The sequence below is a fragment of the Culex quinquefasciatus genome, chromosome 2 (genome assembly GCF_015732765.1).
Source record: "Culex quinquefasciatus strain JHB chromosome 2, VPISU_Cqui_1.0_pri_paternal, whole genome shotgun sequence".
NCBI lineage: Eukaryota > Metazoa > Arthropoda > Insecta > Diptera > Culicidae > Culex > Culex quinquefasciatus.
The window spans coordinates 164,450,718-164,475,439 of NC_051862.1; the positions used below are offsets into that span (position 1 = coordinate 164,450,718).

The following is a 24,722-nucleotide window of genomic DNA, read 5'->3' on the forward strand; positions in this document are numbered from 1 at the left end:
TTGTGGGTCGCTAATAAAGCTTTTTTTTGTTTGTGATTTGGCAAATGAAGTGTCAAACAAGGCACGAAAATTGGTATCGTATTTCATTAGTATGGTTGATTATATTTACCAGGAGAGGAAATCAAACGGATATTTGCTGTTTATTTTGCTGAGTCGATCATTGCCTCCTTCATTATTCAAGCACAGGTTTTTTTTATTTGATAGCTGTGCCAAGCAACAATGAGGTGTTCAAACAGAACGAGTTAAATTTTAAATTTCCATGATAAATCATAAATAAAGCATAAAAATGATAGAAAACCAATGTTAAAACAACCTAAACCCAGTTTACCAATATTTTGCCTACCGCAGAAAAAGTTCTCGATTGTCACTTTTCATAATTTAAAAACGGAAAATTTCCACACTAGCCAACTGCCAACACCATTAATCCATCTGCATAATTTGCGGGCTTCCTTCCGAACTGTGTGACCTGAAAAGCTCCCCCTTTGTCACCAACCTCAACCAACACCAGTCTCTGTCTGCAGATGTAAAGTTAAAAATTTAAATTCTGCCTGAATTTTGCATACCATTTTTTGTTGCCATCATGCGGTTACACACTGGCTGGCCACTTCTGTCGAAACACGCGCCACAAAAAAAAAGTGTGGAAAGCTTTACTCTGTTGCGCAATATAAATCAATATTTTATGGCACTTCCCCCCTTCCTTCTTTATCTTGTATTGACAGCGATGACAGTTACCATTTCCTCCTTTACCGTTTTGTTTGGAAAAGTGTCATTTTAAAGATTTGAGTTCAGTTCCTTAGAATTTGAATATTATTAGTGTAAAAATACAAATATTTTTATAATATCCAACAGTCATGAAATGTTAAACAAAAAACAAAAAACAAAAAACAAAAAACAAAAAACAAAAAACAAAAAACAAAAAACAAAAAACAAAAAACAAAAAACAAAAACAAAAACAAAAAACAAAAACAAAAACAAAAAACAAAACAAAAACAAAAACAAAAACAAAAACAAAAACAAAAAACAAAAAACAAAACAAAAAACAAAAACAAAAAACAAAAACAAAAAACAAACAAAAACAAAAACAAAAACAAAAACAAAAACAAAAAACAAAAACAAAAACAAAAACAAAAACAAAAAACAAAAACAAAAACAAAAACAAAAACAAAAACAAAAACAAAAACAAAAACAAAAACAAAAACAAAAAAAAAAACAAAAACAAAAACAAAAAACAAAACAAAAACAAAAACAAAAACAAAAACAAAAAAACAAAAACAAAAAACAAAAACAAAAAACAAAAACAAAAACAAAAACAAAAAACAAAAAACAAAAACAAAAACAAAAACAAAAACAAAAACAAAAACAAAAACAAAAACAAAAACAAAAAACAAAAAACAAAAAAAACAAAAACAAAAAACAAAAACAAAACAAAAAACAAAAAACAAAAAACAAAAAACAAAAAACAAAAAACAAAAAACAAAAAACAAAAAACAAAAAAACAAAAAACAAAAAACAAAAAACAAAAAACAAAAAAAATATTTGCAACGGCCTTATTGATGAATGAAAAATAACTTACATTTTTCTATCAACTACTCACTCTTTGACCTTTTCCGGCCCCAGCTATACACGCAACCGAGAAACCAGTGTGGGAGCCCCTCTCAATTTCAACCGGTGATTTTCCCAGAGAACTGTGCGTTTAACCCACCCGATCCAAAAAATACGTTTGAAATATTTCATTTCGTTCCGCAAACACTAATACATAATCACAAATTTATGTGTTTCGCTTGTAGCGTGTAAAAGATTGAACGTGTGTGCGTGCTGGCCAAGCTGACGGCGCCGACACTTTTCTGACAGGTCTGCCATTTCAAAATTAGCTGTTGCTGAGATAAGAGGTAAGTTTTTTTTGCAGAGATGGTTCCGCCGGAGCGGCCGAAGAGCTTTTTTGCCGCCGCGGAAGAGCCGGATTCTTTTCGCCAAACCTGCCGCTCTGAACTTTTAGATTAGAAGATTGTTTTTCTCCCGGACGGTTCCCGCCGGTTTTTGTTATGCTTCGATCTTTTGCCGTCGCCGAAAATTCCAGTTAGTTGCCTCCGGTTAGGCAGAAAACGTCCGGGAGAAAACCAATCAATTAATCGGAAAGTTCAGAGGGGCAGGTTTGGCGAAAAGAATCCGGCTCTTCCGCGGCGGCAAAAAAGTCCAGGAAGTGCTTCCTCCGATTTGTACTGACCGGGAAAAAATGAAATTTTCATTGTGTTGGACGCCATTTTGAACAATTTTACGGTGGGATTGTGGGGCGATGATTCAAAATGGCGTCCACCACGATATATTTTTTTCTCCCGGGCGGTTCCAATCCAAACTTAAATCAATTTGGCGGATTTTTGGAGGTTCACTGATGGCTTGCGTTCTTTCGGTCGTGTGTTATAATCGTTGGGAGTCCAGTTTCGGGATTCGTTGGCATCGGTTGGCGGTTAGATGATGACCACTTTGGTGTCCAAGACATCGTTCGCGGATGTGGGCTTGGATGGGCGGATTCAATTGATCTTCGGTGGCCTACGACTTCGCAAAGCCGTATCCGCTTCCAGGGTTTGGGACCTGGACCGGAATTCGGGTGGTAAGCTTTGGTACGTTGCGACGAAGATTGATTTCGCGAAACCACTTCCGCTTGCAGGTTTTCGGACCTAGATCGTTGGTTCGAGTTGGCGGTTTGTCCTGACAGCTCCGGTTGGGCGGACTCGAAGGTCATCATCCGGGTTGACCAGCTGCTGCTCCCGTAGAACGTCGGCGTTGACATCGTCCAGAGCTGGTGCTGGTGTGCAACGTAGTCCAGTAGTTTTCGTTCACTTCTTGCTGGGCGAGGCCGTCATCCGAAACATTGTTGACGATACAGTCTTTGCCTGACGAAACTTTCTCACGCGTCGGATCGGCTATTCCCGCTCGGGCGTCGACACAAAAATCGTGGTGTGGAGGAGTGGTTCTTTTTAGTGTCGTGCTGTTTTCCTTCCCGGACGGAACTTCCTCATCCTTTTGGTGCTACCGCTCTTTGAGCCCAATCTCTTGTGTCATTCGCCCACCAGCCCGCAATCATCCATATCAACTCGCCAATCAAATATATAAGGCTAATATTTTTTTTTTTTTTTTGCGGAATCACCAGTGGCCAGCGAAACGGATCAACAGCCGTGCGTCATCGAGACCTCCTCTGCCGTGACCAGAACTCCGAGCCCGTGCCGTGACCAGCTACGTCGAGACCGTGGGCTAAGGCAGACGTCTTGCCAGGTATGTTTGAACATTCATTCTTAATTTAATGCCACATCTCACACCACCCACACCTCCCAAGACCACCCAAAGTCCTCACACTACCCAAGACCACCCACTCTCCTCACACTACCCAAGACCACCCACTCTCCTCACACCACCCACACCTCCCAAGACCACCCACTCTCCTCACATCACCCACACCTCCCAAGACCACCCAAAGTCCTCACACCACCCAAGACCACCCACTCTCCTCACACCACCCACACCTCCCAAGACCACCCACTCTCCTCACACCACCCAAGACCACCCACTCTCCTCACACCACCCACACCTCCCAAGACCACCCACTCTCCTCACACCACCCACTCTCCTCACATCACCCATATCAGCTCACCAATCGAATATATGATACTAGTAATTTCTTTTTTATTTTCATTTATTTTTTTATTTATTTTTTTGCAGAATCACCAGTGGCCAGCAAAACGGATCAACAGCCGTGCGTCATCGAGACCTCCTCTGCCGTGACCAGAACTCCGAGCCCGTGCCGTGACCAGCTACGTCGAGACCGTGGGCTAAGGCAGACGTCTTGCCAGGTATGTTTGAACATTCATTCTTAATTTAATGCCACATCTCACACCACCCACACCTCCCAAGACCACCCAAAGTCCTCACACTACCCAAGACCACCCACTCTCCTCACACTACCCAAGACCACCCACTCTCCTCACACCACCCACACCTCCCAAGACCACCCACTCTCCTCACATCACCCACACCTCCCAAGACCACCCAAAGTCCTCACACCACCCAAGACCACCCACTCTCCTCACACCACCCACACCTCCCAAGACCACCCACTCTCCTCACATCACTCACACCTCCCAAGACCACCCACTCTCCTCACACCACCCAAGACCACCCACTCTCCTCACACCACCCACACCTCCCAAGACCACCCACTCTCCTCACATCACCCATATCAGCTCACCAATCAAATATATGATACTAGTAATTTCTTTTTTATTTTCATTTATTTTTTTATTTTTTTTTGCAGAATCACCAGTGGCCAGCAAAACGGATCAACAGCCGTGCGTCATCGAGACCTCCTCTGCCGTGACCAGAACTCCGAGCCCGTGCCGTGACCAGCTACGTCGAGACCGTGGGCTAAGGCAGACGTCTTGCCAGGTATGTTTGAACATTCATTCTTAATTTAATGCCACATCTCACACCACCCACACCTCCCAAGACCACCCAAAGTCCTCACACTACCCAAGACCACCCACTCTCCTCACACTACCCAAGACCACCCACTCTCCTCACACCACCCACACCTCCCAAGACCACCCACTCTCCTCACATCACCCACACCTCCCAAGACCACCCAAAGTCCTCACACCACCCAAGACCACCCACTCTCCTCACACCACCCACACCTCCCAAGACCACCCACTCTCCTCACATCACCCACACCTCCCAAGACCACCCAAAGTCCTCACACCACCCAAGACCACCCACTCTCCTCACACCACCCACACCTCCCAAGACCACCCACTCTCCTCACACCACCCAAGACCACCCACTCTCCTCACACCACCCACACCTCCCAAGACCACCCACTCTCCTCACACCACCCACACCTCCCAAGACCACCCACTCTCCTCACATCACCCATATCAGCTCACCAATCGAATATATGATACTAGTAATTTCTTTTTTATTTTCATTTATTTTTTTATTTATTTTTTTGCAGAATCACCAGTGGCCAGCAAAACGGATCAACAGCCGTGCGTCATCGAGACCTCCTCTGCCGTGACCAGAACTCCGAGCCCGTGCCGTGACCAGCTACGTCGAGACCGTGGGCTAAGGCAGACGTCTTGCCAGGTATGTTTGAACATTCATTCTTAATTTAATGCCACATCTCACACCACCCACACCTCCCAAGACCACCCAAAGTCCTCACACTACCCAAGACCACCCACTCTCCTCACACTACCCAAGACCACCCACTCTCCTCACACCACCCACACCTCCCAAGACCACCCACTCTCCTCACATCACCCACACCTCCCAAGACCACCCAAAGTCCTCACACCACCCAAGACCACCCACTCTCCTCACACCACCCACACCTCCCAAGACCACCCACTCTCCTCACACCACCCAAGACCACCCACTCTCCTCACACCACCCACACCTCCCAAGACCACCCACTCTCCTCACATCACCCACACCTCCCAAGACCACCCACTCTCCTCACATCACTCATATCAGCTCACCAATCGAATATATGATACTAGTAATTTCTTTTTTATTTTCATTTATTTTTTTATTTATTTTTTTGCAGAATCACCAGTGGCCAGCAAAACGGATCAACAGCCGTGCGTCATCGAGACCTCCTCTGCCGTGACCAGAACTCCGAGCCCGTGCCGTGACCAGCTACGTCGAGACCGTGGGCTAAGGCAGACGTCTTGCCAGGTATGTTTGAACATTCATTCTTAATTTAATGCCACATCTCACACCACCCACACCACCCAAGACCACCCACTCTCCTCATACCACCCACACCTCCCAAGACCACCCAAAGTCCTCACACTACCCAAGACCACCCACTCTCCTCACACCACCCACACCTCCCAAGACCACCCACTCTCCTCACATCACCCACACCTCCCAAGACCACCCAAAGTCCTCACACCACCCAAGACCACCCACTCTCCTCACACCACCCACACCTCCCAAGACCACCCACTCTCCTCACACCACCCAAGACCACCCACTCTCCTCACACCACCCACACCTCCCAAGACCACCCACTCTCCTCACACCACCCACACCTCCCAAGACCACCCACTCTCCTCACACCACCCAAGACCACCCACTCTCCTCACACCACCCACACCTCCCAAGACCACCCACTCTCCTCACATCACCCACACCTCCCAAGACCACCCAAAGTCCTCACACCACCCAAGACCACCCACTCTCCTCACACCACCCACACCTCCCAAGACCACCCACTCTCCTCACATCACCCACACCTCCCAAGACCACCCAAAGTCCTCACACCACCCAAGACCACCCACTCTCCTCACATCACCCATATCAGCTCACCAATCAAATATATGATACTAGTAATTTCTTTTTTATTTTCATTTATTTTTTTATTTTTTTTTTGCAGAATCACCAGTGGCCAGCAAAACGGATCAACAGCCGTGCGTCATCGAGACCTCCTCTGCCGTGACCAGAACTCCGAGCCCGTGCCGTGACCAGCTACGTCGAGACCGTGGGCTAAGGCAGACGTCTTGCCAGGTATGTTTGAACATTCATTCTTAATTTAATGCCACATCTCACACCACCCACACCACCCAAGACCACCCACTCTCCTCATACCACCCACACCTCCCAAGACCACCCAAAGTCCTCACACTACCCAAGACCACCCACTCTCCTCACACCACCCAAGACCACCCACTCTCCTCACACCACCCACACCTCCCAAGACCACCCACTCTCCTCACACCACCCACACCTCCCAAGACCACCCACTCTCCTCACACCACCCACACCTCCCAAGACCACCCACTCTCCTCACATCACCCACACCTCCCAAGACCACCCAAAGTCCTCACACCACCCAAGACCACCCACTCTCCTCACACCACCCACACCTCCCAAGACCACCCACTCTCCTCACACCACCCAAGACCACCCACTCTCCTCACACCACCCACACCTCCCAAGACCACCCACTCTCCTCACATCACCCACACCTCCCAAGACCACCCACTCTCCTCACATCACTCATATCAGCTCACCAATCGAATATATGATACTAGTAATTTCTTTTTTATTTTCATTTATTTTTTATTTATTTTTTGCAGAATCACCAGTGGCCAGCAAAACGGATCAACAGCCGTGCGTCATCGAGACCTCCTCTGCCGTGACCAGAACTCCGAGCCCGTGCCGTGACCAGCTACGTCGAGACCGTGGGCTAAGGCAGACGTCTTGCCAGGTATGTTTGAACATTCATTCTTAATTTAATGCCACATCTCACACCACCCACACCACCCAAGACCACCCACTCTCCTCATACCACCCACACCTCCCAAGACCACCCAAAGTCCTCACACTACCCAAGACCACCCACTCTCACACCACACCACCCACACCACCCACACCTCCCAAGACCACCCACTCTCCATCACCCACTCCCAAGACCACCCAAAGTCCTCACACCACCCAAGACCACCCACTCTCCTCACACCACCCACACCTCCCAAGACCACCCACTCTCCTCACACCACCCAAGACCACCCACTCTCCTCACACCACCCACACCTCCCAAGACCACCCACTCTCCTCACACCACCCACACCTCCCAAGACCACCCACTCTCCTCACACCACCCAAGACCACCCACTCTCCTCACACCACCCACACCTCCCAAGACCACCCACTCTCCTCACATCACCCACACCTCCCAAGACCACCCAAAGTCCTCACACCACCCAAGACCACCCACTCTCCTCACACCACCCACACCTCCCAAGACCACCCACTCTCCTCACATCACCCACACCTCCCAAGACCACCCAAAGTCCTCACACCACCCAAGACCACCCACTCTCCTCACATCACCCATATCAGCTCACCAATCAAATATATGATACTAGTAATTTCTTTTTATTTTCATTTATTTTTTTATTTTTTTGCAGAATCACCAGTGGCCAGCAAAACGGATCAACAGCCGTGCGTCATCGAGACCTCCTCTGCCGTGACCAGAACTCCGAGCCCGTGCCGTGACCAGCTACGTCGAGACCGTGGGCTAAGGCAGACGTCTTGCCAGGTATGTTTGAACATTCATTCTTAATTTAATGCCACATCTCACACCACCCACACCACCCAAGACCACCCACTCTCCTCATACCACCCACACCTCCCAAGACCACCCAAAGTCCTCACACTACCCAAGACCACCCACTCTCCTCACACCACCCACACCTCCCAAGACCACCCACTCTCCTCACATCACCCACACCTCCCAAGACCACCCACTCTCCTCACACCACCCAAGACCACCCACTCTCCTCACACCACCCACACCTCCCAAGACCACCCACTCTCCTCACATCACTCACACCTCCCAAGACCACCCACTCTCCTCACACCACCCAAGACCACCCACTCTCCTCACACCACCCACACCTCCCAAGACCACCCACTCTCCTCACATCACCCATATCAGCTCACCAATCAAATATATGATACTAGTAATTTCTTTTTATTTTCATTTATTTTTTTTTTTTTGCAGAATCACCAGTGGCCAGCAAAACGGATCAACAGCCGTGCGTCATCGAGACCTCCTCTGCCGTGACCACCCGAACCAGCTACCCAAGGTCTTGAGGTATGTTTGAACGCCACATCTCACACCACCCACACCTCCCAAGACCACCCAAAGTCCTCGACCACCCACTCTCCTCACACCACCCAAGACCACCCACTCTCCTCACACCACCCACATTCTCCTCACATCACCCACACCACCCAAGACCACCCACTCTACACCTCCAAGACTTCTTGAATACTCCACAGACTACACCCAACGCACCCAGGTGAATGCATGTTCGGCAGCTCTTGAGTCTTGAAATTAGGTTACATAGAATTTATAGTCTAATTAGGTACACATTTTACAAATATTACACTTGAAAAAAAGAATGGTTAACTTGAGTGTCTGGCGCAGAAAAGCGTTTGTCGTGCAGTTCCGACACACTTATTTTAGCCTGGTTTTGCGTACGCCAGACGAATCTGGTGAAAACCTGGCGGAATTACTGACAGCCAAAAAATTTTTTCAATCGGTTGAACCGTGAAGGACCGGTTTGTTGTATATTCGCCTGAAATCATGAAAGAAATCTTGGGAAAATCCGGGAAAAATTCTGCAAAGGTTACGTTAAAGGTACTGGGAACCTTCTCCACAAAGTTAAAAATTCGCCAAAATCCGGTTCCCTTGGTTTCAAATGAAAGCATAGGATGTCCTCTTGCCGAAACCGAACCCGGATTTGGCCTCTAGGAACAGCAACCAAGGAAGTTGTTGTCTTCTTATTCCAAAATTGACAAACATACGGACCCAACCCTGCAACAGTTTGATTGTAAAATATCTGTAACTAAAATCTTGGTGCAAAAGCTCTGGTTGATGTGCACCGAGAGCCACACAATTTCTCACGAAAGAGCTATACTACTTATTTTTTCATAAAATAATTAGGGTTGCCTTAAGGTCTCATTTGAATGAACGTCACTTTGAAATAACACTTGTCCTCGGTCCTAACCTGGTCGCAGCACCTAAGAGGACCTAATAAAAAAAAGTTATTTATAACAAAAAACTACTTGGTTTTTTTTGTGTACTAATTATTTTATTCCAGCAAAATCAATCATGGCTGACGAAGCTGCCGTAGAATTTCTACGAAAATATAACCTAGAACGTCTCGCAGAATGTTTTGCGAAGGTTGGAGCTAATCGAGATCATTTTCGCTATTTGCGGAACAACCTTGTGGAGCTGATGCTGATACTTCCGGTGCTGGATGATAGAGCAAAGTTTGTTGAGGCATTCGATTCTGAAGAGGCATCCGCATCAGATGCGATTGAGGCCCCATCACCCAGTGCTCCGTTGACAGTACGCGCTGTAAGGATACCTAATGAGTTTGTTTGGATATCTTAGGTTGAGTCAAAAAGTTGTGAAACAATCATCGCTTTAAATTTGTTAAAATAGAGTAATTTGTATTTCTACGCATTATTGTTCAGGGTGGCCACTTAGTTCAGACAATCGCAAAATTTGTTGACATCCCACAGGAAGTCCTGAAGGTTCTCGTTGCCTTTTCGATGCTTGTGTCGATGGTGTCGACGCCGGCCAGCTCGTATAAATCGTCGGTCGGGTACCACGGGTCCAGGTTGTGCACCATCTTGAGCAGCTTGTTCTGCTTCACCTGGAATCGCTTACGGTGCGATTTGGCGCAGTTGCCCCAGACCGCAGCAGCGTAGGTCAGCATTGGACGGATGATGCACTTGACCACGAGCAACTTGTTCTTGATGCCCAGCTTCGACCGCCGATTTAGCAGGGAGTAGAGCGCTTTGGTGGAACGATCGATTATGTAGTTCACGCGCTTGTCGTACTTCAGCTTCTTGTCATGTACCACACCCAGGTACCTGACCTCGTCGTCCCACGTCGCAGGCTGGCCGTTGACGCTGATCGATCTGCGGGGAAGGTGCCGAGCAGCACGCCTCCTTCCGGAAGATTGTTAAAAAGGGTTTTTTTTGCAAGAAAACCTACCATGTTATACATTTTCAGAAATGTATTAAAAAGACCTTTCCAATGAGCCCAAATCATTGAAGATCTGACAACCCTATCAAAAGTTATTAGCACTTAAGTGTTATTTATACACTTTTTGGAGGCCGTATCTCAGATATTTCAATGAAAATGATATCCGGTCCCTTATGCAATCCCTCGTTAGTTAGATAATCGAAAGACCTTTCAATCCGATCAAAATAAATGAGTTATAAAGTTGATTACTTAAACATGTTAAGGAGGAATGTTGCTATTTTTGCTGAATGTATTGACTTAAGGAATGTGAGGAAGGCACTAACCACCTAAAGGTGGATAAAGTAACGTTTTTCTGATAATTTGCGTAATGTTTTCCAACTTTAATTCAACCTATGGTATTCAAACAAATGCTTTCATCGATTAAAGTTTTTTTTACATAAATCTTATTACAGAATTTAGAAACGATATGCCAAATGAATGATGAAGGCAAAAAGTTTTGGCGGCAGGCGCAAGTTAAGTTTGGGAAGCCCGAAAGGGAGATGCTTGCTCCGATCATAACTGCATATTTTTACAAAATCGCGAGCGGTTCGATTAACCAACAAATGTTTAATGAAATGTTCGAAATCATACGCAGTCAGTTCCCGTCTGAAACGAACAAGCACATTTGGTACGTCGGTGGTAACCACCCACAAGGCTTCCTTTACGAAAGTTATCGACGTCTACAAACTAAAGCAAAACAAACAGGTAATAAAAACCAGAAGAAGAAGAAGGTTGCCAATGTACTTAAGCATGATGCACGAAAGACCGAAGCTAACAAAACTTGGCATGACTTAAGTGAGGAAGAAAAGGATGCATGCAGCAGTAAGATATAATCTAATAATCTCTTTTGGGATTTTTTTTATTTTAACGGGTTTTTACGGTGTTTATGAATGGTCCCTCCTTTATTGATATGTGTTAAGGAAGTATTACACTACGCCAAAATCAAACAAACAAATTTGTTGACAGTTTGCCTACTTTAGTTTGCAGAAACGTCTGCCTGCATACATTTAGTTTTGCGAATTTGACGCAAACAAGTTTGCAAGTTAGGCAAACTGTCAAACACACAAAAAAAGTGCGAGTTTGTTTGTTTGTTTGCCATAGTCTAATAGCTCCTTTATTTGTTTGGTTTACTTGTTTTCTTCTATCCTTCTTTGTAAATTTCTAATGTATGTTATCTATGATGTATGATTTCATGAAATATTTATTTAAAAATATTTATAACGTGTGCTTGTATGTTTGTATTTATGTTTGTTGTAATTAGTGATTATGTCCATATTGGGTCCATTTTTCTCCAAGACTTGGACGTAAGAGACTGAAAGTGAGGAGATAGAAAAAAGTTCTATGATTTCTTTATTGTAATAACTTTAACAAAAAAAAAAATAAGGACTGTGTTTTGATTTATTCCATCTCACTTTCAATTGAATTGGTTGATGCTCGCGCGGGTTTTACAAAATCTTTTGAAATTTTCAGAATAAATACAGCAGTTGTTCGGTAACTGGCTGCTTTTTACCTAGGCGCTCGATAACTGGGCCGTAGCCCAGTTAAAAAGCAGACAAACTTCAAAAAACCAAAACAAATTAGAATTACCGAGGGGGTAATTGGAAGCAACAATTATGTTCAATAACAGGCTTGCCACACGTACAGATATTTTGGTTTCAGCCCAGTTAACGAGCAGCATTAGGTGACTGGGTATAAGTACAAGCTGTGTATTGGAAAATATTGTCACTTTCGTAGAAAACATACTTTTGATCTACTATCACTTGTCTGGCAAAATCTTAAAACTAATGAAGGATTAACCTCGTATTATTGTAAATTGTAGTATAATTTTAATAATACATTATGATGAAAATTTCAAAAGGTATTTTTTTAAAGCAAACGCCAACTCGTTTAATTTTGAATTACAAATTTTTGAAAAGTTTCATAACTTTCCTTTCCGGGTTCGCAACGACTGATTAAACTGACCAACAAAAAATGTCAAAAATGATTGCGAAGTTTCAACTTGAGTGGAAAAATGAAGTTTAGGATCCCCAGACTCAAGCGCATTTTCCAAAAATATTTAGATAGGGTTTTTCTCCAAAGTTTGTATGAAGACTCAGGGCGGTACGTCGTTGTTGCATACAAGCAAAAATTGCATGCAGTATGTGAGCACTAACTCTCCATACAAACTTTGGAGAAAAACCATTCGGCCCTATCTAAATATTTTTGAAAAATTCAAAATGCACTTGAGTCTGGGGACCCCAATGTTCATGCTTTCCCTAGAGTTGAGGCTGCGCAGAAATTTTGTTGGTCGGTGTTATTTTAAATCTTCCTGTCTGTTGTTGTAATTTTACGCGTGTGTGTGTGTGTGTGTGTGTGTGTGTGTGTGTGTGTGTGTGTGTAAATTTCCCTCGATTTTTTGAATGGAAAATTGTATTACTTTATTGTAGGTGCTAAATTGATGCTAAGCACCATTCCATACAACGAAATTGCTGAAATTTTTGAATCATGGGATGCCTCTTATCCTATTCGACGATTCGAAATAATGTCTGGTAATTTTAAGATCGAAGATTACAACGTGTTGAACAATTTCACGAAAGCGCACGACCTGGTAAGCAACATACAAAAGCATAGTTAAGGGGCGTCTAATTAAAACGTAACGTTCAATCACTGACGAACCGACGTGCCGCTAAAAGTTCAAATTTGACCGAACTTTTCCATCTTCCTTCTCACTCACCCTCAGTGATCAGCGATTGTCAAACGCACGGTCAAATGCGTAGCTGCTGCAAAGGGCAAAAACCTTTCTTAAACTATTTTATTTTGCAAAATCTTGGGAAAAGTTATTAATTCCAAAAAAAATATCCAATTTGTCAGTGTTTACGAAGAGTTTAGAATTTCCGTTTCATAATCAAATGCAAAGCAATCCACTTTAGAATATAGATAGAAGGCGTTTTCAGGCAAGGCGTTTAATAAACAATCTTACACATATCAGTTCTTTCCACTTATTGTCCCTGCATTTTTCGCAGCACGGGAACAGTTGCGGTGGCTAAATGTCAAACTCTAATTTTGACATTCACTCAAGAAGACAAAAGCAGGAAGAAGGGAAGAAGAATGCGATCAAAAATGATCGAGAAATTTGTACCTGGTAGTACGTCAGTTCGTCAGTGGTTCAATTTGAGACTCTCTGTAAAAAAAAATCGTATGCAACGTATTCCCCGTAACGAATTAAAACACGCTCAGTAAACTGCCGCTTGAAGCAAGTCCGTAACATATGATAACTTATTTCTTTACTGTCGTTCTACTCATAATTGTCTCATGTTATTTTGAGACGATTTTGACTTTTGACATTTTTAAGTTTTAAAAACAACACCAAGTCTGTTTGTCCCATCGATACACTTCTACGCATCATAGTATTTTCTTTCACGGAATCTCTTGTTTAGCCTTCGGGAAGTCGCGTGTTTTCGCCTTTCTTACAAGTGCCCTTACAAACTGTGTACAAAGTACACGTACGCGACCTCCGGTGGGTTAGAGAAGATTTATTTCTGTTTTACCTATTGTATAGCAAGCGGATCACAAATAAGAGTGATAAACTACTGATTGGGGTGATTAGGGACACAAAGGGCGAATGGGACAATTATGCGTAGAACGGCAGTTTACTACTTGGAATTTCGAAAGAGACAGCTGTTGCCAAGAAAATCAGTGAAACTTTAAATCACATTTGAAATGGACTTGCTTCGCGTAAAGCCATTCGCGGTTTCAACTAAAAACTAATTTAATTACAGATCACGAAAGACTTCACTCGACTTCATGGAAAAATGTCCAATATTGCAGCAAAAATTCCAGTTTTTGTGAAAAAATTCAATAAAATTTTCCATGATTATCGAAAATTGATCAAAGACGACACCGAACTCTGCGATGAGATCATTAAAACATTTAGCCATGATCCGCCGGTCAATGGTTTGCATTTTTGTGCTGTTTGTTAAATGTGTATTTATTGAATATCTTAACTTCTTTCCAGACCATTCAATTTTCTTGATTTTTTACACATTGCCGTTGCTTTTGAGAGAAAATTTCGTTTACCGTGGAGGTAAACGGATGCGTCCGACTTTGTTCATGTCGCGTAATGCGTACATAACTATCATACCAGTAAGTCGAATTATCATTAGGTGCCATCCACAAATGACGTACAATTTTGTTTGTTACATTTAATTAAAACTCGTGTCTGTTCAGCTACGTTCTTTAAATTCACATCGACCAGTCTTCTTTTCAAGGCCTCTACCCCTCTTCCTTTAAGCATTTGTTCCAATACAGTAGTTGTTCGGTAACTGGGCGTTGTTTAACTGGGTTGCTTTTTAACTGGGCATAGCCCAGTTAAAAAGCAGACAATCGTCAAAAAACCAAAACAAACCAAAATGACCGAGGGGTTAATGGATGCAGAAATCATATTCAATAAATAAAACAACTTTTTTCAAACTGTTGTTTAATTTCAAGTTACAATTAAAGAAATGTGAAAAGTAAGCATTGTAAATAAATTTGAGTAACTTTTATTTTTATATTTCATCTGGAAAATATTATGCATCGGTGGTCCCCTCGTAATTTTTTGTTCAGCCCAGTTAACGAGCAACATTCGGTGACTGGGCTACGTTCTTAGCCCAGTTACCGAACAACTACTGTATATATTCCATCTTTCCACAAAAATGTTACGTCATTTATGGATGACGCATTAAAACATTCAGCAACAAGAAAAAAAAAGTGGATAAGCATTTGACAGCTAGAACTATTTTTGCAAATTCCAAAACAATACGTAACATTTTCACAAAACTCGAAATGTTCAACTATAGCTGACCTCTGCGGGTTTTGTAAAATAGTTGCCTGTTGCCTTTGAATTTGCCTTATATTCCTAGCTCCTAAATTGCTTATGCGCCCTTTTAAAATGTTGCTCCAGAATTGACATAATGATTGCGTATTATTTATTTAATCTTACTTTTTACAGACGGAAGCTACGCTTACTGAGACTATAGAAACAACAAGGAAAAAAGCGCAGGATCGACAAACTACTGTGCAACCATTCATTGTTGCGGTAGGATCAATCGAAAACATAAAAAAATACTTCGTTGTTTTCGACGACTTGCTCCTTCCTTGTTCAAGAGCAATCGAAGCTGTTGATATTCATTACAAACTTCACGATGTCTTCAATTTGTTGTATGCAGCTGAGTGTCAAACCGTACTACATTTCACGCAAAAATTTTTCTACGGTCAGCAGTATGAAGAAGACTCAATCCGGCCGCACGTGGAAGAGCTTATCAGTGACATTCTGAATCCGTGAAAGAATGATTATAAAATAAACTAAAAAAATGAAATAAAAATATACACTTAACCGCAACTGTGAGTTTTCTTTTAAACACTGAACGCCCAAATTAGAAATTCTTTAACCTGGTGAAACCCAAAACGCACTGGTTTAACGGGTTAAGGATCTGAAAGCCATAATTCCCGATCGGCCATTTGGCGGCCATGTTTGTTATAGAAAATCATTCAAATCTTGAATCAGAAAGTGATTATATCTGGTTCTAGCTGGTTTTTTCTGACTGACCGCCCGATATATCAGCCAACATTATTCGCAGGGTCGGGCTCGATCATCAGGACACTGCAGGGTTGCGAATGAGCGAGCGCTCACGAAAAGCGTGCTCGCTCCAGCTGGAGCGTGAGTTCTTATCAGGTAGCTCGTGCTCGCTCACGAGCGTTTTGCGCTCACGTGAGCAGGTGAGCCAAAGTAGGTAGTTGTTGAAGCATCTGCCTGTTTGAAACGAAGTTTCTAGAACTATCTCAGCACAGGCAGCAAAAACAATCAAGAAAGTGGTCAAACAAACAAAAGAAAGCATTAAAATGGATTTTGTCGGCGAACCGTAATATACGTTCTATTTAAATTCAGAAATGGTACGTAAATATTCAAACAGCTGTAACAGCTGTTGTAGGCATTTTTTAGGACTATTGAGAAAAAAATAGGTACACAAAAAAAAATGCAGATTTCTTAATCAACTTTTTTTTCACCATTTTCGAGATTTTTTTATATGTTTTAGGGGACGAAAATCCGTAACTTTTGAGCCATAGCGAAACATGGTCAAAAAATCTGCCGCCGTGCTATGAATTTCGAAGTTTCACGCAAAAACAAGTTTGACATTATTTTTAATGCAAAATTGAATTTGCAATCGAAAAGTGCTCTACAGATTTTTTGATAAAAGGCTCCGTTTTCAAGATATAGCCACCGAAAGTTTGATTTTAGTGAAATATTTGCAGTATTATTTTTTTTTAAATAGTGACCATGAGTGAACATTTCTAAAAATATTTTTTTTTATAGTTAAGAAAATTTGCTATAAAATAATTGTCTAAGAGACATTGAAGATTTGACCTCGGGTTGCTGAGATAGAGCCGCTTTAAGAAAAAGAAACACGAAAATTGGTCCTAATGGTCCGATTTTCAATGTTAATACATCAAACATTCGTGAAATTTTTCGATCTTTTCGATACAAATATTTTGAAATGTTTTAAATCAAGACTATCATTTTAAAAGGGCCAAACATTGAGTATTACGCCCATTTAAAATGCTAGTCTTGATTTAAAATTTACAAAATACTTTTTTCGAAAAGATCTGAAAATTTTACGAATGTTTCATGTTTTAACATTGAAAAACGGACCATTAGTTGCTGAGATATCGTCATTAGAAAATGGTGGGTTGTTTTGGTGAGATTTAGAAAACTTCAATTTTCGTGTTTCTTTTTCTTAAAGCGGCTCTATCTCAGCAACCCGAGGTCCAATCTTCAATGTCTCTTAGACAATTATTTTATAGCAAATTTTCTGAACTTTTCAAACAAAAAAAAAAATAGAATTGGTCACTCATGGTCACTGTTTTTAAAAATTAAAAAACTGCAAATATTTCGCTAAAATCAAACTTTCGGTGGCTATATCTTGAAAACGGAGCCCTTTATCAAAAAATCTGTAGAGCACTTTTCGATTGCAAATTCAATTTTGCATTAAAACATAATATCAAACTTGTTTTTGCATGAAACTTCGATTTTTTCCAAAAATCACTTGTTTTTCAAAAAATCATAACTCGGCGGCAGATTTTTTGACCATGTTTCTCTATGGCTCAAAAGGTGCGGATTTTGTCCCCTTAAACATATTAAAAAATATCGAAAATCAAAAAAATACATATTTTGGGAAATTGAGTTTTAGTGAAAAAAAAGTTGATTAAAAAATCTGCAATTTTTTTTTTCGTGTACCTATTTTTTTCTCAATATTCCTCAACAATATCTACAACAAATCAAAAAATACAAATAAAATCCATTTCCGGTTTTGGTAGCGAATTGCTCAGCTAGCTCGCGCAGCGCTCCTCCTCACGAATGAGCGAAAAGTGAGCGCTCACGAGCGCGTGGGGAACGCAACACTGGGACACTGTGACGAGAAGTTCGTCATTTTTGGGTTAAAGAAGAAAAAAAACATTTCTGGTGGAATTTTTCACCATCTCCTCCATTGCTAATTTAATAATTATTTAGGCCAAAGAACCCCCTTCTTGTTAAGACTTTTAATCTAACAATCTAACAATATAGAATGTAAAATGTAGCATGCGTGTGTTTGTTGATAAATAATAAATGTGTTATTTCATTTCACAGGGCTTTCCGAAAAGTTTGCTGATTTTAGAAACATTTAAAAATGTTTATATGCCCAGATTGCGCAATTAGTTTTGGTACAAGACTCGATTTTGTAGATCACGTTCAAACTCATTGCAAAAATGTCTATACTTGTTTTTGTTATCAAGATTTCAATCAAATTTCACGTTTTCGTAGACATTTTCTTCGCACATGCACTGTAGTAGGCAACAACAACGAAGTAGTTGAAGAAAACATTGAAAACATACCAGGTGAGCAATTAGAAGAAGGAGAACAAATTTACAATAATCATAATGAGGATGGAGAATTCAGTGACAGTGATGAAGAATATGAAGAATTAGAGCAAGAGGTTCATAGTTTAGATGAAATATGGATGAAACTTTTGTTGAAGCTACTCAGTGATAGTGTTCTTAGCAGAAAAAAAGGCTTAGATTTTATCAAAGAACTGCAATCGTTTTCATCGGAGCTTTTGTCAAATATCGTAGAGCAAACAAGAAATTTTATTCGTCCTGAAAATATAGAAGATTTCATCAAAATCATTGATGGATACAAAAAACAGTTCCAAGTTAGTACTGAAGAAAGCGTACAGAAAATGCTTAATTCTAACAATTTATACATAGAACCAAACATTGATATCATAAGTAATGAAGTGCTCCCGAAGACAGTAGGCGGGCAGCGAGTATTAGGTAGAAAACCAGAAAATGTCGTTAATATGAATCTGCAATTCGCTCTAAAATTGTTTTTTGAGCGTAAGAATTTACTGGAGCTTACACTAAAAAACATTGATAAGTTACAAAATGATACATCTGGAAAAATTAGAAATTACATTCAGAGTATTGCATGGCTGGAAAAGAAATCTCAACTTCCAATTAATAGAATATATTTACCAATATTTTTGTACAATGATGATTTTGAGCCAGATAACCCTTTAGGCGCTCATAAGGGAAAAAATGCTCAATGCGCTTTCTATTTGTCTTGCCCTGTCATTCCCAAACGCTTTCGAGCCAAATTGAGCAGTCTTATTCCAGCAATGTTCGTGAAATCAAGTTTGAAAAAAGTAAAGCCAGAGATTTTATTTAAAACACTGATACAAAATTTAACGGAGTTACAAACCACCGGCATCGAAATTTCTACCGATAGTCGAACTATCAAAATTTATCCAGTTCTTTGTGGATTTACTGGCGATAATCTTTCCTTAAATTATATAGGTGGTTTTACCACTGGTTTTAATTCGACATATTACTGCCGGTCATGCAAATCACACAAAGATGAAATGAAACAAATGCTAGAAGAAAATGAGAACACATTGAGGAACGATGAACAGTACTTAAGAGATGTGGAAGAAAATAACACAGAAACGACGGGAATCGATTTTAAATGTCCATTTATCGAAATACCACACTTCAATGTTATCAATTCGATGACTTTTGACCCAATGCACGATTTTGCAGAAGGATTTGCCCATTTACCGTTGCAATGGCGTTGCGTAAGATTATCCAAAATCATGATATTTTAAACTTAAAAGTTTTAAACCAGCGTAAAGATTTGTTTAACTATGGCATGTATAAAAAAGTAACATTCCTGAAAAATTACTAAATATCACTTGCAAAGGAATATTTAAAAATGTCATCAAACGAAATGTTTACATTTTTATATTTTCTTCCTATGATGTTAGGCGATTTAATTGCAGAAAATACTCCTGAATGGGATTATCTTTTATTACTCCGTCGGATAGTATTTTTTACATTCAAACCTTCATTTTGTTTGGAAGATATACAAAAATTGAAAGAAATGATTGCTAATCATCACAGAATGTACATTGCATTGTTTGAAAAACCGTTGAAACCGAAAATGCATTTTCTTACGCACTACCCCTCAGCTATTTTGAAATTTGGTCCGTTAGAAAATACTGACTGTAGGCGCTTTGAAAGCAAGAATCGAGATGTTAAACAGTACGTAAGAAATACCTTTAATCGAAAAAACTTAAGTAAATCTATTGGGATAAAGGAAACGTACAAATCAGCTTATCATTCGTACCTTGTCTACCAAGAACATGAATTTAGATTATTTAGAGCAAGATATGTAACAGTTGAATCATTAGAAACGACAAATGGCATTGAAGTTGTTCCAGGAGAAATTTTTCTTTTTTCATTTAGTGGAATTTTTGATGATATTAAGTTTAATCAAGATTCATGCTTTAAAGTGGGCGAAACTTTTGTAAAAGTTCGATCACTTTTCGTTAAACACAATTCTTGCTATGCAATTGTAAGAAAGCTTAAAGTTTTAGAATTCAACAATCAAATGGATTGTTATTACATAGATGAAAATGATGATGAAGACAGTGCATTTTGCTTCAATTTATGTGAAATCGACAATTTTCCACAAACAATTCATCATTTAAACAATGACAAATTGGGATTATTCGATCCACAATATATGTATTAAATTTAACATTCATAGATTATTTTTTATTTAGATAGGATTTTAGAAAGTAAATAAGGAAAACAATGAATAGAAATAAGTTTAAGAATAGATCCCAATCCATAAAAAAACCCTTTCCTAAGAAATATTGTATCCTACTAACCCCGAGAAAACCGCGGGTAATCGGTTTCCCAAATTAATTCATTAGAATAAGGAATTGAAAAATCAAAGCAAAACAAAACCATCAGTGAAACAGGAATTTGCCAGGTAAGTTTCAGAAAAAATTGTAAAATATTGTATGTTTCCAGTCAAACATAATTCATGAATCTAAACATATTTTTCCTACAGATCATTCTAAGAAATCAATGGACAGGACGACGACATAAAATGTTTGGTAAACACATTTTGAAAACATTGTTTATTAGGTTTAACGCCGTGACGTCATTTGACAGCTCACGTGCATTGTTTACATGGTCTTTGTCGGTTACAAGTCCATGTAAAAGTGCACGCCATTCTAACCTGCAATTCTAGTCGGCGTAAAACCTAATACATTTACTTATATGATTCCTAATGTGCCAAATGTGTCTAAATCTTTTTCGCAGAACGCAAGACCGGTGGAGCGACGACTGACGAAAAATAACCAGAGGATGAAACGAAGATCTCCAACCTGGACCTGGACCTGGACGGCATGCTGGACAAGCCGCCTTGCCGGATGTGACAATATCCCTAACCTTGACCGGGACAGCTGGATGGGACGAAACTTGCGACCAGCACCAAAATTCTGATGGTTTTGGTAAGAACAATTTGAGAACTTTTTGTTTTTTAAGCTTTTCAAATTCGCAAAACGTTTGTTCATCTTCTTCACAGATGTTACGACCTGCCCGGTGCGACCTGGACCTGGACTAGCTCGACGAGATGACCATCCCGGACAACCTGTACAAGGACCTGGATGGCTGGGGGCATCCAATCTGGACCTGGACTTGGACGGCGTGCAGGACGTGATGCCTTGCCGATGGGTCCACCCGGAGTTTGACCTAGACGGCTAGCTGGTTGGTTTCGGTAAGAGCAATTTAATAATATCTTCATTTTTAAGTTCTTCCAATGTGCAAAACGTTTGTTTATCTTCTTCACAGATGTTACGACCTGCCCGGTGCGACCTGAACCTGGACTAGCTCGACGAGATGACCATCCCGGACAACCTGTACAAGGACCTGGATGGCTGGGGGCATCCAATCTGGACCTGGACTTGGACGGCGTGCGGGACGTGATGCCTTGCCGATGGGTCCACCCGGAGTTTGACCTAGACGGCTAGCTGGTTGGTTTCGGTAAGAGCAATTTAATAATATCTTCATTTTTAAGTTTTTCCAATGTGCAAAACGTTTGTTTATCTTCTTCACAGATGTTACGACCTGCCCGGTGCGACCTGGACCTGGACTAGCTCGACGAGATGACCATCCCGGACAACCTGTACAAGGACCTGGATGGCTGGGGCATCCAATCTGGACCTGGACTTGGACGGCGTGCGGGACGTGATGCCTTGCCGATGGGTCCACCCGGAGTTTGACCTAGACGGCTAGCTGGTTGGTTTCGGTAGGAGCAATTTAATAATATCTTCATTTTTAAGTTTTTCCAATGTGCAAAACGTTTGTTTATCTTCTTCACAGATGTTACGACCTGCCCGGTGCGACCTGGACCTGGACTAGCTCGACGAGATGACCATCCCGGACAACCTGTACAAGGACCTGGATGGCTGGGGGCATCCAATCTGGACCTGGACTTGGACGGCGTGCAGGACGTGATGCCTTACCGATGGGACCACCCGGAGTTTGACCTAGACGGCTAGCTGGTTGGTTTCGGTAAGAGTAATTTAATAATATCTTCATTTTTAAGTTCTTCCAATGTGCAAAACGTTTGTTTATCTTCTTCACAGATGTTACGACCTGCCCGGTGCGACCTGGACTTGGACTAGCTCGACGAGATGACCATCCCGGACAACCTGTACAAGGACCTGGATGGCTGGGGGCATCCAATCTGGACCTGGACTTGGACGGCGTGCAGGACGTGACCTGCCCGGTGCGACCTGGACCTGGACTAGCTCGACGAGATGACCATCCCGGACAACCTGTACAAGGACCTGGATGGCTGGGGGCATCCAATCTGGATCTGGACTTGGACGGCGTGCAGGACGTGATGCCTTACCGATGGGACCACCCGGAGTTTGACCTAGACGGCTAGCTGGTTGGTTTCGGTAAGAGTAATTTAATAATATCTTCATTTTTAAGTTCTTCCAATGTGCAAAACGTTTGTTTATCTTCTTCACAGATGTTACGACCTGCCCGGTGCGACCTGGACCTGGACTAGCTCGACGAGATGACCATCCCGGACAACCTGTACAAGGACCTGGATGGCTGGGGGCATCCAATCTGGACCTGGACTTGGACGGCGTGCAGGACGTGACCTGCCCGGTGCGACCTGGACCTGGACTAGCTCGACGAGATGACCATCCCGGACAACCTGTACAAGGACCTGGATGGCTGGGGGCATCCAATCTGGACCTGGACTTGGACGGCGTGCAGGACGTGACCTGCCCGGTGCGACCTGGACCTGGACTAGCTCGACGAGATGACCATCCCGGACAACCTGTACAAGGACCTGGATGGCTGGGGGCATCCAATCTGGACCTGGACTTGGACGGCGTGCAGGACGTGACCTGCCCGGTGCGACCTGGACCTGGACTAGCTCGACGAGATGACCATCCCGGACAACCTGTACAAGGACCTGGATGGCTGGGGGCATCCAATCTGGACCTGGACTTGGACGGCGTGCGGGACGTGACCTGCCCGGTGCGACCTGGACCTGGACTAGCTCGACGAGATGACCATCCCGGACAACCTGTACAAGGACCTGGATGGCTGGGGGCATCCAATCTGGACCTGGACTTGGACGGCGTGCAGGACGTGACCTGCCCGGTGCGACCTGGACCTGGACTAGCTCGACGAGATGACCATCCCGGACAACCTGTACAAGGACCTGGATGGCTGGGGGCATCCAATCTGGACCTGGACTTGGACGGCGTGCGGGACGTGATGCCTTGCCGATGGGTCCACCCGGAGTTTGACCTAGACGGCTAGCTGGTTGGTTTCGGTAAGAGCAATTTAATAATATCTTCATTTTTAAGTTTTTCCAATGTGCAAAACGTTTGTTTATCTTCTTCACAGATGTTACGACCTGCCCGGTGCGACCTGGACCTGGACTAGCTCGACGAGATGACCATCCCGGACAACCTGTACAAGGACCTGGATGGCTGGGGCATCCAATCTGGACCTGGACTTGGACGGCGTGCAGGACGTGATGCCTTGCCGATGGGTCCACCCGGAGTTTGACCTAGACGGCTAGCTGGTTGGTTTCGGTAAGAGCAATTTAATAATATCTTCATTTTTAAGTTTTTCCAATGTGCAAAACGTTTGTTTATCTTCTTCACAGATGTTACGACCTGCCCGGTGCGACCTGGACCTGGACGGCTGGCTGGACGATCCGCCAGATCGTTGATACGAAGGCACCCAACCTGGACCTGGACGAGCCGCCAGGCCGATGGGACAAAATCCCAACCACGACCGGGACGGCTGGCTGGAGGGGCTGGATGGCCCGAAGACTTGCGGCCAGCGCAAAAATGCGATTGGTTTTGGTAAGAACAACTTAAGAACTTTTTGTTGTTTTACCTTTTCTAATGTGCAAAATGTATGTTTATCTTCTTCGCAGATCATAAACCTGGTGCGACCTCGACCTGGGCCGACGTTGACTAGCCTGGACGGACGGACTCGGAAAGGCAATTGTGGGAAGAGCTGTCTGGACCGGTGGAAGGGGGCTTAAAATAAAGTTTATGTAATTTTGAAATAAAGTTTCACATTCACGCATTTATTTACGCTTATTTTGTGATACTTGCCCAGTCAATTCCATTCGAATTCTGAGCGGAATTCGATTCGAATTGTATAAGAATTCGTTTCAAACGCAACAATCGGTATGAGCACGGATCCGGTTGTTGCGTTCGAAACGAAATTC

General features: G+C 42.6%; 4 protein-coding genes across 4 annotated transcripts in view; all 4 read left to right on the top strand.

Annotated features, from left to right (window-relative positions):
• LOC6038065 (ATP-binding cassette sub-family C member Sur) overlaps positions 1 to 24,722 on the top strand; it is a 173,177-nt gene that overhangs the window by 3,105 nt on the left and 145,350 nt on the right. The gene's annotated exons all lie outside the window — the stretch shown is intronic.
• LOC119766718 lies at positions 1,813 to 22,154 on the top strand. The gene is made up of 15 exons (XM_038252128.1): positions 1,813 to 1,889; positions 3,149 to 3,270; positions 3,715 to 3,845; positions 4,307 to 4,437; positions 5,003 to 5,133; positions 5,597 to 5,727; positions 6,431 to 6,561; positions 7,134 to 7,264; positions 7,968 to 8,098; positions 18,246 to 20,930; positions 21,012 to 21,057; positions 21,266 to 21,456; positions 21,531 to 21,722; positions 21,797 to 21,988; positions 22,063 to 22,154. The coding sequence occupies exon 10, from the start codon at positions 18,286 to 18,288 to the stop codon at positions 19,756 to 19,758; it is 1,473 nt and encodes a 490-aa protein (XP_038108056.1). The 5' UTR covers positions 1,813 to 1,889; positions 3,149 to 3,270; positions 3,715 to 3,845; positions 4,307 to 4,437; positions 5,003 to 5,133; positions 5,597 to 5,727; positions 6,431 to 6,561; positions 7,134 to 7,264; positions 7,968 to 8,098; positions 18,246 to 18,285; the 3' UTR covers positions 19,759 to 20,930; positions 21,012 to 21,057; positions 21,266 to 21,456; positions 21,531 to 21,722; positions 21,797 to 21,988; positions 22,063 to 22,154.
• Positions 10,864 to 15,954, top strand: LOC119766719. Its single transcript, XM_038252129.1, has 5 exons — positions 10,864 to 11,308; positions 13,030 to 13,190; positions 14,362 to 14,536; positions 14,598 to 14,725; positions 15,573 to 15,954. The coding sequence occupies exons 1-5, from the start codon at positions 11,038 to 11,040 to the stop codon at positions 15,903 to 15,905; spliced, it is 1,068 nt and encodes a 355-aa protein (XP_038108057.1). The 5' UTR covers positions 10,864 to 11,037; the 3' UTR covers positions 15,906 to 15,954.
• Positions 22,111 to 23,973, top strand: LOC119766385. Its single transcript, XM_038250892.1, has 5 exons — positions 22,111 to 22,192; positions 22,328 to 22,501; positions 22,594 to 22,893; positions 22,986 to 23,807; positions 23,882 to 23,973. Exons 1-4 carry the CDS (start codon positions 22,111 to 22,113, stop codon positions 23,792 to 23,794), a joined length of 1,365 nt encoding a protein of 454 aa, XP_038106820.1. The 3' UTR covers positions 23,795 to 23,807; positions 23,882 to 23,973.